This window comes from Ixodes scapularis, unplaced genomic scaffold (assembly GCF_016920785.2).
Source record: "Ixodes scapularis isolate PalLabHiFi unplaced genomic scaffold, ASM1692078v2 PGA_scaffold12__126_contigs__length_90152505, whole genome shotgun sequence".
Classification (NCBI taxonomy): domain Eukaryota; kingdom Metazoa; phylum Arthropoda; class Arachnida; order Ixodida; family Ixodidae; genus Ixodes; species Ixodes scapularis.
In genome coordinates, this window is record NW_024609838.1 from 32,878,089 (window position 1) to 32,894,608 (window position 16,520).

General features: G+C 40.3%; 1 protein-coding gene across 1 annotated transcript; it reads right to left on the minus strand.

The window, feature by feature from the left end:
• Window positions 1-6,205: 6,205 nt before the first annotated feature.
• LOC121835196 lies at window positions 6,206-6,898 on the minus strand (the record flags this gene model as incomplete). Its single annotated transcript, XM_042289175.1, has 1 exon — window positions 6,206-6,898. A coding segment is annotated over one exon (693 nt), but the record flags the coding sequence as incomplete, so codon positions are not given.
• Between the last annotated feature and the right edge of the window lie 9,622 nt (window positions 6,899-16,520).

A 16,520-nucleotide genomic window follows, 5' to 3' on the forward strand; every position in this document is an offset into this window, starting at 1 on the left:
TTTCATATTATTACCACACCGGACACTTGATTTTGTTATGTAAAATAAAATGAATTTGAAATATTTATGACCACAATCTTTTTTGTAACGAACAGGTTTTACAGGTTACGAATTATTTTTCTTCAAGTTAAGCGATCTCATCCCTTTCACCAGTTCATATCAACTCCGTCGTAAAGGAAAATGGTTTGCTTCACCATCACGCAGACTGTATTTTAATCACATTAAATTATCATATAACTTCTATATAAAATTATTTAATCAGAAAGGGCGTTGACATTGAATCAATGACAACGGCGGAGGTAGGGGAATCTTTGTGAGTTTTGTTTCTCCTCTATACTTAGGTAAGAGGAAATATTGGTCATAAATAGTTATCTTGAGCAGCATCATTTTTGGTTGATATTGTTTTGATTGTATTTTTATTGTCAAGTCAGTGATATATACCTTTTTTTTTTCATTGTATTTCATTTTTCTGTCTTTTTTTTTTTGTTGTTTTTTTCGAATTGCCTCCAGGTTTTGACGGCATACGACTGAATGACATCCGTAGAAACTTCCGTTATATTCAAAATACACTTCTCCTTCAGTTCAATACAATAAAAGAATCTGGCATCATACCTAACGAGTTAAAACTCGCTGTTGTAAAACCTCTGTTTAAACGAGGCCACCGAAGTAATGTCGAAAACTATCATACAGTATTCATTTTGCCATGCCTTTTTCAGATACTAGAGAAATTCTTATATAATACCATGTGTTCGTTTATTGACAAACATGACATTATGACTTCGAATCAATATGAATTTATCGCTGGTCGAGGCACGCAGCCACTTCTTGACACACTATCCGACGACCTGAACTTTGGTTTTGACAATAACGTGTTTACTTGTGCGTGTTTCCTAGATGTATCGAAAGCATTCGATACAGTTCGTTATTCCATTCTACTACAAAAGCTTTCCGCTAGTGGCTTTCGCGGCCCATTTCTGTCACTGTTAAATAATTTCTTACATGGGCCGCTCTCAGCTAACGGCAATCAATAATGTACATAGCACCAAAGTTTCTTTACAAGTCGGCTTACCTCAAGGTTCTATCCTTTCGCCACTTCTTTTCAACATCTACGTTAATGATATGGCTACTGCTCTTTCCAATTGTACTCTCTACCAATACGCTGACGACACTCTTTTATTGACACGTCACCTTTCCTACCCGAAAGCAATGGAAGCACTTCAACGCTGTTCTCAAGAGCTGATGGACTGGTTTAACCAGAATTTGATTGCTATAAATATAACTAAAACAAAGCTGGTTGGCTTTCATAATCCTTTAAAAGTTGTTTCTTTAAATATTCCCCTTTATCTCCGTTCGTCCCACTGTTCCCCATGTTATTGTAATGAAGTTCCATATTCCGACACTGTTAAATATCTCGGAATACATTTTGATTCCGATCTTTCATGGAACTCGCATCTCACAAAACTGTGTGCTAAGTTACGAAGTATTTTCTGTCTGCTTTATAATACTAAAGCATTCATGCCTTTCATTCTACGCAAGCGCGTTGCTTATGCATTAGCCTACTCCAATTTGCGGTATGGCATAACTATTTTTGGTAAATGCTCCAAACTTGCGGAAAGCTTCAAGATTCCTCACTCCAATATGTTATACCCGCTACGGCAAAAATATGCGTTCGTACTACGTCTCTCAGATTTTTAACCTATTGCCCGCAAGCTCTTTCAGAGATTACTTCTAAAAAGAAACTCAAAAAGGCATTCCGCACACTTTCCATCGATGAAGAGGCCTTATAATACCTCATTTTTTGGTTTCGTCATAATTGGTGTTGCTTGCTCACATGAATCTTTTTTCGAGTCAACATTTTTTTATGTAGTGTAATGTAGTAATGTCTGTGTACTTGTGTGTGCGCGTATCTGCGTGTGTGTGCCTGTGTATGACTCCTATCATCAAGTTCTTATACGATACGACTGGAACTTAGCCATACCTCTTTTTTCCTTCTACTAGAAAAATAGCTTATATTTGTATTGTACATTTTTTTCCTTGACTCTGACAATAACTTTCTGACTGACATGTTTGTGTAGTTTTCACAACTGGAGAAACCATGTGGTGTTTTTCTGCTTTATTTTATTATTTTCCGAAACTCTCTTATTTACCACTGCTACTTATAGGTTCAGTCCTACAAGCCCACGCTGGCTTCGACGAACCTGCCTAGTGCAGTCTTGAATACATCGTGCATAAATAATTTTATTATTATTATTATTATTATTATTATTAATAATTATTATTCTCTTTGTGGGAAACTTCGGAGCGTTAGTTGTATACTTTTCAATAATAGAGTTTTCATGCCATTTTTCGTGAGGAAGTCAATTGCACATGACCTTGGCTATAGCTTACTTAGGTATGGCATTACAGTGTTCGGGAATTGCGCGCAACTGTGGCAAATTAAAATTGACCGTATATTAAAGGCTATGTTGAAGAGCGTAGGATATCAGATGGATTTTCCACCTGATATTAATGTTTTCGAATTTCTACAGATGCCAAATTTTTCTTCTCTATTTTTGCAAACTGTTGTGCTGCGACATTTCTGGAGTAATGACTTTAAGCGCCCCTCTGTACATCAAAGGAGTCTTCGCTGCACACCACGACTTCTTACCCCTCTTGTGTTACGCGTTACGGCAAAAGAGTTCGGCCTTATTACGTACCCTTCGTTTTCAATAAACTTCCGGAGAGTGTCATCAACGCCAATACAAGGAGAACGTTAAAAACATTGTTGGCCAATCTAAAAATTTAGCGCGATTACCCAAAATTTGCTTCTAGTACTTTGTGCCCCCTGTGTTGACGAAATGTTACCTATTGTTTATTTCTTCATCTTTTTACTAGCCATTTGATTTGTTTTCGTCGTCCGACTTGCCGGGTCCTGTCCCACAAGCCCATTGTGGCTTGGACAGACCCGTATTTGTACTGTGTTTCTGAATTCCTGCCTAATAAATATTATTATTATTATTATTATTATTATTATTATTATTATAATACAGACCTATTTCTTTACTCTGCTCGTTTTCTAAGCTCTTTGAGAAGGTCATCCACAGGTCTCTGTCTTTTTCACTTCAAAGCACGATAAGTACCAACCAGCACGGTTTTTTCGCTGGTCGTTCAACGACGACAAATCTGGTGGCATTCGCGGCTGCTGCGTCTAAGGTTGTGTGCGACAGAGGTCAACTTGACGTTATATACTTTGATTGTAGCAAGGTCTTCGACACTGTAAACCACAGTATACTTTTATCTAAGCTCTCTGCAGTTGGTCTTTGCGGTCCGATTTACTGTCTTCTGGAGGACTACCTAAGGGAAAGGGTTTGTTATGTGCGTGCGAACGGGTCTTGCTCCTCCACGTATAACGCAACTTCGGGTGTACCACAGGGTTCTGTACTGGGCCCGTTGCTATTTTCTGTTTTTGTGAATGACGTCGCAAGCGCCATCACCACGTCTTCTTTCTTGCTATATGCAGACGATATAAAAATATTTAGAGAAATAGGCGGCGAACCTGACTGCATGGATTTACAGTCTGATATAACCTCGTTTGTTGGCTGGTGCTCACGTAATCACCTGAAGATCAACGAGTCCAAAACAAAAGTCATGACCTACTCTAGAAAAACTGCCACAGTACCATTTAACTACACAATTAACACTAATCAACTATCCCGCGTTGGCGAAATCAGAGATCTTGGTGTTGCATTTGACTCTGCTTTGCGTTTCCAGGGTCATGTTATGCATATTGTGAAGTCTGCGCTGCGCACCCTGGGTCTTGTGTGTCGTGTATCACGAGAATATCCTGACCCTAAAACATTTTTAACCTTATATTGTTCCCTGTGTCGTTCTCACCTTGAGTATGCATCTGTTGTGTGGGGTGGGACGTGCCACTCTAATCTATTGAGGATTTCTCGTGTACAAGCGAAATTCGTATCTATTTTTAAACACCGTTTCAACTTTGCAAAAGCAGTTGATGACGTGCATAGTTCACCCATTCGACTGCAAGACTTGTAGGGACGCCGAAACACTGCGCAGCTGCTCTTTCTTTATAAATGTATACATGGTCAAATAGATAGCTCCGACATCCTGCATCAGGTTTCTCTGCACGTACCGCGAGTGACGACAAGAAAAACGTCAACCTTCTATCTGGCATCTAGAGTTAATACACTTGATCCAGTATCTCGTGCGGAACTCCTTTATAATAACTCTTCTCTTAATCTCGATATATTTCTTGACAACTTCTCCGATTTTGTTAAATCTGTGCGGAAGATCTTTTGTGACTTTCGATGAACTTCCTGAATCAACTGCCGGGTTTCCATATGTATTTCTATGACTTGTTGATTTCTTGTTTCTATTTGTACGGAGCTGTATGTGTAGTGTTCAGACGATCGCGTCTGTTTGCATCCAAGTGAAGCATCCATATGTATTGGAACAATTTTTTTCGTGTCTTCATTTCTCTGTGCAATTTTTGTGCACTTTTTGTTTTGTTTTTCTGTACAATTTTGTGTACACAGTTCTCGCGTCTTCTTTTTTGTAGAATTTTATGTAAAACTGCCTTCCGTGTTTTTTTTTTTCTTTTTCCTTTTTTTGTGTGTGTGTGTTTTTGTTCTTTTTTACGTGCGCCAGCACCAAAACCGCAAGGTTGTTCCTGGGCACAAATAAAAACTATTCTTGATTCTTGATTCTTGATTCTTGATTATTATTATTATTATTATTATTATTATTATTATTATTATTATTATTATTACTACTATTATTTCATTTTCCATAAATTGCCAGATCGCTTCTTTGAGAGCACTACAAAGAGAAAACTGAAAAATATTCTGACCAATTTAAGCTTGTAGTAACCCTTCGTTGTACTGTTTTTTACTTATCTTCTGCATAGTTCTTATCTTATTTTGAGTTGACCTTATTCTTTGTGCACTTTCGCCGTTTCGACTTGTCGGGTACTGTCCCACAAGCCTCCTGTGGCTTGGACAGACCCGTATTTGTATTGTGTCATTTAATACATGTGGAATAAAATTATTATTATTAGTAGTAGTAGTAGTATTAATATACTTTTGTCCCTTTACCCGATAAATTTAGCGGGACAACTAAATTGGTATTCAGGATCACGTCACCTGACCTGATGTCAGGTCAGGTGACGTGAACTTCCCCACTAAATTTAAAGGAAAAAAATTTAATTGGTGTATAAGTCACGTGACCTATAAACCAATTCAATGTAATGTCACGTGACGTGAGATCGCGTGACAATGTTTTTTTCTGACGTGACGTCAGGCCACTTTAAGTCAAGTTTTCCGCTAAATCTGGCGGGGAAACTGAATCGGTGTATATAGGTCACGTGACATAACGGATCACGTGACGCCGATTTCCCCGGCTTTCGGGCTGCCCAAGAGTTAGTGACACAGTGACGTGAAATTAGGTTGACACTAGGTGGACCCTAGTGACACTAGTTGACCGAAAATGCAACCCAAATGACCTGCCTGTTAGGCTGCTCTCTTCCTACGAGAATCACACCTCCTGTCTTGTTTACTTCACTTAGAGGAACCGGGATGTTTTCCAAGTGTTTGGAGGTGGCGCCCATATTCCCTGCAAGTTGTGCATTCTGTGCCCCTGCCACGTGCTCTTTAACGTAAGTCCCCGACAAACACCAATTTATTTTTTTGACAACAAAATTTACAACCGAAGAACACCGATCGTCTGTGGGATAAACTGAACCCGGAAGTAAAAGTTTGCCCAATATGAGAAAAAAAAATGTTACCGCGGGAAATACGGAGCCTAGAGTTATGTCCCCACCAAACGAGCAATACAACTTGCCGATATAATAACGATTTCAATAAAACTCGTCGGTCGTTTGTAATAACTGTTTATTTGCCATTCATCGATTTTTGTTTAACGATAAACGAATTTAAGGTACGGTTTTAGATTAAGTGAAGCCTATTAAAGCGTAACCGCGAATTTCCCCGCCAAATTTAGCGGGAAAACTGAATTTGTGTAGGTCCCGTGATATTGAACATTGAAAACATTGAAACATTTCTTTATTTCCATCAACGATGGGGGAAAACCAAAGGAAAAAAGCTGCTATTTGCAGCTTGACCGGCCCTTTGGTACCCCTACAAGGCAAGCAACACTAACACAGAAAAAAAAAAAAAAAAAAAAAACAATAGAAGGTATGTTTTAAGTATTATACAATGCAAGAGATATCATCTCTGCCCACTGACATAACATCAAATCCTAATGATGCGATATGATTTAGTAGCTCGGGAAGTGCATGTTTAATTCTTTGACGTCCAAAGTTAGTTCGTGATTGTTGTATATGCCATGGATGTATCTGACGTGTTTGACGAATGGAATCGTGCAAATGAAGGTCCGCAATAGCGAGAAAAGTATCATATTTACCTTTCATGGCAGACTGGAATGTTAATATTAATCGTTGTGGATACATTTTTGAAACGTCAAGTATGGAGTACTTCTCAAACAGTGGCAAGGATGGAGAGGTTGAAGAGACATTAGCTATGGCTCGTAGAGCTTTTTTTTGCAATATTCGAAGCAAGTTTAAGTTCGTTGTGCCGGTAGACCCCCACACTAGGTGCGCGTAGCATAAGATGGGATAGAATAGTGATTTAAAAAGTTGAATTTTGACACTTGTGGGTAAAATGTTTCTATATTTATTTAACACACCCACTATTCTAGAAAGTTTAGTGCGAACGTGTCTAATATGGTCGTTCCAAGACATGTTATAAGAAAAAAATACACCAAGAGTTTTTACATTTTCAACATATTGAATAATATCAGTGCCATATTTCAGAAGAGAGGATGAGGTTGCTTGAGTTCTGGAATGTAGTTGGAATATTATAGCCTTGCTCTTGCTAGCATTTATATCAAGGGAATTGTTTATGCACCAGGTTTTTAATTTTGAAAGGACATTATTTGTTTTGCTGATAAGACGTTCACTATTTGAATCAGAAATGATCATACTTGTATCATCTGCATAAATAATAAAATCTACATCAGAGTCAATAGCAACTATATCGTTTATATAAAAAAGAAATAAAAGGGGACCTAGAATGCTTCCCTGGGGAACACCGCAATTAATGTTAAGCAAAGAGGACCTATGCTCGTTTATGGAAACATATTGGCAACGGTTCTCAAAATATGACCTTAACAATGAAAATGAAACTCCCCGAAAGCCATACGAAAATAGCTTGTCTAAAAGTATACCATGGTTGATGCAATCAAACGCTTTACTAAAGTCAAGGAAAACGCCAATCGTTGTTAACTTTTTTTTCTAAAGTATCTAAAATAATTTCTTTTTGGTGCAAAAGGGCAGACTCGGTAGACCTAAATTTTCTAAACCCAAACTGAGATTCTATTAATACATTATGATGATCTGAGAAATTTGTGATCCTTGAGTGCATAAGCTTTTCTAAGGCTTTTGAACAAATAGGAAGAATGGATATTGGACGATAGTTCCCCATACTATTTCTATCTCCTGCCTTAAACAGTACTGTTACTTTTGCTGTTTTCATGCCTGGGGGAAACACACCCGACGAAAGAGCAAGGTTATAAATATGTGTTAAACAAGGCACAATGAGGTCGACAACAAATTTCACGGGTTTAATGTTTATACTATCAGCATCGCAACTGTGATTGTTGCGTAAATTATTTATCGTCGAAAAAACTTCATATTCATCGGTAGGATAAAAAAATATAGTATCACAAACTCTAGGTATATTTTGTGCTGCATCACTGCAGTAGGTACTAGACTCAACGTTCACAAAATAACGATTAAAAGCATCTGATAGTTCAGAACCGCACTTTTCCATCCCATCAATAACTAATTTTTCTATTCTATCATTGTTAGTATTTTTGCCCAAGAGAGCATTAAGTCTTTTCCAAAGCAAGTCAGGATGCTTCATACATTCAAAATCAAAAAGTTGGTTATAATAGTTTCGCTTTGCACGCCTCAATTCTGCGTTCAGGTGGTTTCTCAGTAACTTAAATTCTGCTAGTTTGACCAAGTCTCGCGATTTTAAAAATGCTTTATATAAGCGATCTTTGGCACGCATTGATTTTAAGTGATCTTTAGTAACCCAGGGTTTCCGGGCACGTCTATCGGTTCTAACCAATCTTAATGGAAATGAGGACGTATAAATACTTTTAAAAACCTCAATAAATTTGTCGTAAGCTTTATTTATATCCTTTATGCCTATTATACTGCTCCAGTTCGCGCTCTCAACGTTTCTTCTAAACGCCTGCAACGTTTTATCGTTAATGCTTCTAATGTATCTGGTGGGTTGAAGTTTATTGACCTTCGTTTTAGCTGTAGCGTTATGTTTATGAATTAGCATGAATATGGGCAAATGATCACTCAAATCTAAACACATTACTCCAGCAGTAATATTTGAGCTATCGTGATTGGTAATAAACATGTCAAGCAAGGAGGAACATGACGCTGTTATACGCGTGGGAAGAGATATGACATTCTGAAGATTATGTGCAGACAGTAATAAAGATAACTCCGACTGATTACGTGATAGATCAAGAAAATCAATATTTAGGTCGCCTCCAAGGATGAAATTGCATTTAACTTCAGTCATAGAGCTAAACAACTTTTCTAGAAATTCAAAGAACTGGGACACATTTCCATTTGGTGGGCGGTAAACAACACAATACACTTCAAGGTTTTTACGTATGCATAGTACTTCGTAATGATCTGTAATGGCTGAGTATTCGGATACAACCTCAAAACCTGTGTTTGATATCAAGATGGATACACCACCACCACGGTTTTGTTTGCGGTTCAGATAAAAGTGTTCATATCCCGGTAAAAGAAAAACATCGCTGTCATCGCTGTACCAGGTTTCAGTGAGCATGATGATATCGAACATTGGTTCAAACGTGTTAAAAAGTAAAAAGAGGTCATCGGTTTTAGATCGCGCCGACCTAACGTTAAGGTGAAAAAATTTGAGACATTTCTTATCAGTTTTTCCAAACAACGCATTCACTTCGTGAGGGTGGTAAAAGCAATTTTGCACCGCCATCGAGAATTATGAAGTTATACAAAAATACAGCAGTCATCGAAATATTCTACGCTAATTCCTAATTTTTTCAACATCACCCAGGCAAGTAATTTTAAGTACATCTGACGTCGTATCTTTACGCGCAAATATTTTGCCACCAGAGCACCACACAAACTTCCACCCAACCCTTCTTTTCTGCGCGATAGCCGTTCCCAGCAGTTTTTTGTTCAAGCCTGTCAAGTGTTCGTTTACATAAACCGGTGACTCGGCTCCGCCAAACTCGAGGGATGCAGTAGTGATCCGTTTTTTTTTTGGCCTTTTCCAAAATTGTGTTCCTTTTTGAGCGCTGGACGAAGCGAACAATTATGTTCTTTTGATCTGGCACCAAACTATATCAAACCATGTAACCTCAATTTTCCTGCTAAATTTAGCGGGAAGTTCATTGAGTCGATGGGGTGGAGAGGAGTGGAGAGTTCCGGAGGCAGAGCTCGAGAAGAAATATCCTGGAGGTTACCAGCGCTTAACCAAGAACGTTTCACATAACAACACAATTGCAGGGCAACTTTTTTTTTTTTTTCTAAAAAATTTATTGATGTTGCTCGTACGCAAAAATGCTCATCGTCGGTAGGTGACAAAAGAACAGGGTGAACAGCTTCACATGCTTTTGAAACGATGAACTGCAAATGTGTCATTGTTTGCTGACAGTGTACTATGCAGACCCTTGGCAGCTTACGCCATATGCTGAATGCTCGTCTATAGGTACGATTTACACCGACAACTCAAGAAACGCCATGTCGGTGCTTACTATATTCTTCCTTCATGCTCCGTAATTCGTCGTTTGGCAAGTTTTTTTTTTTTTTATCCGCAAGCGCGTTGGACTATAGTGAGATTGTGTGGCGATTATGCGCACAGCGCCATATGCAGTCTGCTCGCACACGACATAGACGCTTCACCCCATTTTACTCAGACCGGTGATTGGCGAGCGCATGAAACATAAACCGCCCGCGTTTTCTTACGTTACGTTATAAGTCACCGAAACATCCGTGCCTCCAATGTCGCCTGCAAGGCTAGCGTCTCCTTGATCTGGTTGCTGTTAGGCTGCATACCAAGGGAGGACAGATGTCCCGGTTACTCTCGACATTAACGGACTTAACATTTCGTGACATAACGCAACGTAAGCAAACGGTGCTGTGTGAACCAACGATGGTGTGAACCGACCTTTATGACTCTTCATTACACCTAACGGTTCTGGTAACATCTTTTCCATTTTATGGGAGAAAAAAAAAAGCGATTTTATGTTTGTGCAAACAGCGCCGCACTTTCTAGTCTATCCTAAGGGCATCAAGGACCCTCCCTGATGGCACGCCCTGGGAGGGGCAGCACGACCACCATCACGTAAGGCCTAGATTACTATCGAATATACGTTTTCGAACGTACGGATACTACAAACAAAACAACTGCGAACGTCGACCGGTAGAACGGAATTTTAGGTGTTTATCTCTTTTTTTCCCCTACCCCCGATCCGTTAAAATTAAATTTAACGCACGTTTATAACGGCTCTTGTTTTCCTGTGAACACCTTAATGTTTACAAAAAATGTAGTCTAGAACTGTATCCAGCTCCTCAAAAAACATGGTGCTACTCTGTTTGCATCGCGTAAACTAAAGAATGCTATATAGATAAAAAATATTTAAACGCCTTTTCCGAAGTTGTTGAGAGAAGAAAGTGGACATTCATTACAAACAGCGAGGTCAGCGAGCGCACTGTGCAGCCTCGTAAAGCTATAAAGAAGAAGAAAGAAGAAACGAAAAATAGTCTAGACAAGTGTAGTGAAAAAAAGGCTGGAGTTAAAAAAGGAGTATATCGCAAAATTAAAAAAAAAAAAAAATGAAAGTGTCGTCAAGACGGTATACGGACACGTGTAATTAGCTTGTGTTTATTAGATTGACTGCATAAATCTCACTTCCAGCTTTTTATGGTTGCTTTTGTTTTTATGTGTACCATATCGCAAGCCGAGGCAATTTTTGTTATGCGAAATATTACGAAAAGATGGTATAATCTTTCAATAAATAAATAAATAAATAAACATCGCCGTTTTTACACTTAGCAAAAAAAAACACGTTAATATTACCTTTATCGGAACTTGAAGCCGAACTGATCGCATTATTCTAATCTGAAAAATATCCAGCGGGCCTACTTTTAATGTAAAGCAGTTGGGTTCAATCTCACGGCGCCAGCTGTGATACTGAACATTGTGAAACGCCATGTTTAATGTCACAGCGCAATTTCTGTTTTTGTCTAAAGTATTTTAAGTTTTCTTTTTCGTCGAACGTGTTCCATACAATGGTTGGCTCCCACAAGTTCTTGGCGGGAACATACTGACCTACCCGATAGAGTGTGAAGTGAATGAGCCTGTTCATTGAACTTAGCTTTCTCTCAAGCGATAATTAACCGATAAGTGACGAGAATATCTGTAAACATGTTCCCGGAGTGACCCGTTAATCTAGCGGTTATTTTTAAATGAAATATTTGACGAATTCCGGTCATAGCTCTTGTATACCATCGGCCGATTATTTCTTCGCGATATTCCTTTGACAGCTGCGTAACCTTCCGCGCAGTTTAAACACACTCGGATACTGTCACGTAAGAAGCGCACCGTAATCAGAGAGAGATCCAATATAAGAAGAGGAAAAAAGCGCTCCAACGAAGCAAAAATAAAAAAAAAAGACTGGCAACTCCCCGGAATGTTTATTGCAGGTGTCATACGCTATGACGTCGACATGGAAACGCGGACGGACTTCAGCGAGTCTGCCAGCTGTTCAGCTCGCGAACAAAGAAGGCTCTGCTGCACAAAAGAATAAACTAACAAACGACAAACAAGCGAAGAACGACGTGCACACAGGCACGTGAACGCGCACACGCAGAAAAATGCTCAGTATAGACTCCCGGCTCTGCACACAAACACAAAAACACACACACGAACAAACACGTGCACGAAGGTACACACACAAACATGCGAACGCACGTACACACACAAACAGACAGACATACAGACGCACACACACGCAAGCACACCTACACACGAACAAATGCATGCACGAAAGTACACAGACAAACAGACAGACATACAGACGCGCACCCACACAAACAACCATTCTCAGGATAGAGTCCCGACTCTGCACAGACACACACGCATACACACACGGGCATACACACAAACACATACACACAAAAGCACGCACATACAAGCATGCTAAGTATTAACTTTCGGCTTTGCACGGACACACACACACGCGGATACAAATACACACACACACACGCACGTATACGACATAAATGGCACGGCGACGAATGAAGAGAGAGGGCGTTAAAAAAAAAGGAGGAACTGGCGCGCACACGCGCACAGGCGTGAGGGGGTCGCACCTCCCCGAGTTCGTCCTATCTTATCCGCCAAACCTGGCACTATAGCCTCAGTTATTTCCTGCGCGTCTCGGCACCCGGTTAACACGAAGCGTCGAGTTTCTTCGAAAGTGTCTACGTTCCATCCGCGTATACGAGACCGTCCGCGAGCAGGGAACTCGCATTCTCACACCGCGTCGCGAATCGTCGCCGACTAGAGAGAGCAGGACGCGAATTCCCGCTGCTGTTTACAGAACCCAACCAGGAGACAAAAGAAGACGGGGACTGGTACGACCGGAGGAAAAAGAAACAATTTGACGACTCGCATTTTTGTTGTTTTTTCCTCCTTCGTCTCGGAGGCAGTCGAGGAGTGCACTCGAGGTTCGCGAGGTTGTCCTTGATTCCTGGCTCTCTCTTCGTCGCTTCGGGCTTGGACGACCAAAACAGGACGTTTCGACTGCTATTGGTAACTGGTAAGCCCTTCATTAACGTGATTCGTGCCTTTGTTCGTTCGTTTCTTTCCGCTTCATAAGTAAACTATACACTCTTGCCGTTTTCTCTTTCTTCTTTTTTAGTGTGTATTTCTTAAATCTCATACAAGCTGTGATTCTGTTGCTTATTGTGTTCGCGCGCCTTGCTTCGCGAGTCGTTATTTTTTATTTGTGATGGGTAAATACCGGAATCCAACATATGTTGTTTTTATTGTTGTTGTTAAGGGGGATGAATACCGGAGCGAAAATAGTTTTCTCGGGACTCACTGTACTCTGCACTTCTTACGCTTGCAAAGACTATATCGCTTTACTGGAAATGAACTGGACAGCTTCATTACAAACATTTTAACGTCTTTGTTTTATTAGCGAGACCCTGGGTATATAAACCGTTACCCCAAAATGACAAAGCGTAGAGCAGCTCAGAAAAAAAAAAAAAAATATATATATATATATAGGCAGCACTGTTTTGTTAAAGGGAAGCTGAGGCCGTTTTGTATTTGAGTAAAACAATTAAATCATCTTCATTTGGCCTCTAAAATCACGAATATCGTTTTTTTTTTGTTTTTTTTTTTCCCAATTTGGTGCATGGTCTCTTTAAAAAAAAAAATTAATTTCATGGTACCAGAAGCGCCTCCTTCCCGAACAATAGTTTTCGTAATATCTTGTATATCTTCAGCGCCTGTCAAAGCTATTCACGCGCACTCTTGCTATTTTCAAAAAGGTAAAAAAAAAAAAAAAAAAAGAACGCCACGACTGATGTTATTCTGGGAGAATACACCCGGAAAAGCTTGAAATTGCACGCGCTGCCCGCACGAGCGACACGCGCTTGGCGGCCCAAAGATCCTAGTATGCCGTAACGACTGGTCGGAGATATTTCCTCCTTTTTCGCGTTTAGTTACATCTTCGAGGAAAACGAACGGGGCATTCAGATCCACGGGATAAAAATACTATAGAATTAACCTCTAACTCTTTTTTTTTTGCAAGAACTTCATCTGTTTACTGCACACCGATACCAAATAGCCTTTCCCCTCGCTTTAATCGAAACTATCCTTACGAAGAGTTTACTTCGTTTTGTTTCTTGCAACGCGTAAACAATACAGTCTTATATGTTTCGCTTTGCGCCAATAAAAAAAAAAAAAAAAAAAAAAAAAAGATAGGGAGAAGTAGGTAGTCTGCGACACCTGTAAGACACACTGAGAGCTGTGACGAAGTCACGCCGGTTCTAACTTTCGTACACTTGTTTTTTTCTTTTTTTTTTCACGAATTTGACACGAAATCCTTCGTCTCCGTAGAGCAAGGACACTCGGGCCGACCCGATAGCAGATGGCTTTCACGAACCTGCAGAATGATACATCAGGGCCACTTTGGGTTCGGAGAGGTGCCTCGCTTGCGAGGGCGGCGTTTAAAGCTTTATGAGCCTAATGGGTTTACGACGCGTTGTATCTGTCGTACGGCGACGATAAGTCCATTCTGACGCTCTGCCGACATTCCCCGTACGTTCTGCTCCGACGTTCACCGAACTTGTAGAGAGAAGCACCGGAAGGTGCACGTAAAAAGTGCGCACGGTGCTGTTCGAAATGGTTATATCTAGAAACTGGGCGGACAATCGGAAAACCGGAGGAATAGTGTTACGAATGCACCATGGCGGACAACATGACCTGCATCTTCTCGGCGTACATAGCAGTCCTTGGAGAAGCTGTGGTCCAAACTAAGGGCTGGAATGTGAAGCTCAGGTTCAATTTATTTGACCTCTTTGACAAATGGAGAGGTCATGCAGCTTGCTGAGACAGAAAACGCAGAAAACCGTCCATTCGGATGCAGCTCTGTTGCAGCTCTGTTGGCAACAACGTTTGAGAGAAAATGAAAATAACTAGCTCACATTTTTCCCCTTCTATTAGCCAAGTATAAGACTGAAATACACTTCGTTTAACGAATATACGAGCGGAGTGTTTAGGTAAATAAGGTACTCAGTATAAAGTCATTATTTGCCCTTTCGGGCTAGTAAGAGTTTTGGATCTTTTCGACTGTATGCGCGCGCAATGAAACTTACTTAAAACAAGCGCTTGCGCCAGGCCGTGTTCAGGAATTACAGTACTTAAATTACACAGTCCTTGCAGCGATTTGAGTAATTCCCACTCATCGTCACAAAATAGTCATTTTACAGTGCCCTAATTTATTCACCGATATATTTTAATCCTTACTGCGCCTTACAAAAATCATCATCTGCAATGAGTGTAGCATATAGCCAAACTATTGCCACTGGCCAAGTAAAAAACGCAGGGTTTTAGTGTTTTCAAGCTTCTTGCTTCGCGATTAGTTCTTTGGTACTTTTTATCAGCTAATGGCGCAATCTTATTGACTGAGAGCGATAATAAGATCCACGAACTTGCCACTACCTGCTTTTTTATTTTTTATAGCTATCTTATACAGCGGAAATCGTTAAAACCCTAAGCTACCAAATTCAGTTGTCGTTAGGCTTGTAAGCTTGCCCCGTGACAAAAACAGCAACAACAAAAACAACGTTTATCGTATCGTTTTTTTTTTTTTACAATTTATTTGATAGGAGAAACTGTCATATTGTGTACAGTTTCCGAGTTTCAAAAATACGGTACCTGAATTTATGGTCGATGTTAACTGTTCATATTGCAACCTGTCTGTCGTATTGCGGCAGAAACAAAATGGCTGCAGGGTATACCTTACAGCACGCATTTGTAACAAACTCACGAGGGATTGTCAAAGCTGCTGTACCCTTGACATGTGCGATGGTCGAAGTATGTCAGGGGACCTGACATTATCCGTACGGCGAAAAGCCCATTACAGCTTGCTTTTTTTCTTTTAATGTTCTTTGTGTTCACTCATTTTCCGGACCGGGGAATGTTACGTCAGTATACGGCGCCAGATGTGCTGAACTGCGGCATGGTATCATCCTCGGGATTATATTCAAAGTTGAAACTTCGTTTTCTGTTTAGTTTAGTGTGGAGGGTAGCTTTTTGTTAATAAAGAAGCGTGTTGCACGGTATGAGTGCAACAAGCGACGAAATTTCGCCATGTTTTCTGGTAGGACTGTTCAACGAAAAGGGAGGTCAGAGGAAACAGTTTCGCCAGTCGAACAGCTCCCAACATCTCAAGAAACGCGAGGCTTTTTTGAGGTTGTAGCCTCAGCCGACAGCCGTACCGATCAAAGGACCGCCCCCGAACCGAACAGCACGATTATAATAAGCCACCCTCCGTGCTTCTTAAAAACAAAATGCTGTCGGCGACAATAGATTAACTCATTTCACTAACGTCACTTCACTGTGGTGGCGCTGCTGTCGGTACTGCGCATGCGCAGTACCGACAGAGAACATAGTGAATTCGGGGCATTCAAGCACCAAAAAGCACATAAAAGTACAGATTGATTTTAGGTTCAATCATAGTACCAGTCTCGTCATCCGCCGAGATCTCTCTCGGTCTCTCCGGATTACAGCGTCATACATTTTGTGTGACGTATTAGCGGTTGATGTTCACCACCGCATCAATTAGTCACTTCGATCAGTGTCATGATTATGTACTAAATGAATGCCAATGTCTCGCACTTTCAGGTAAAC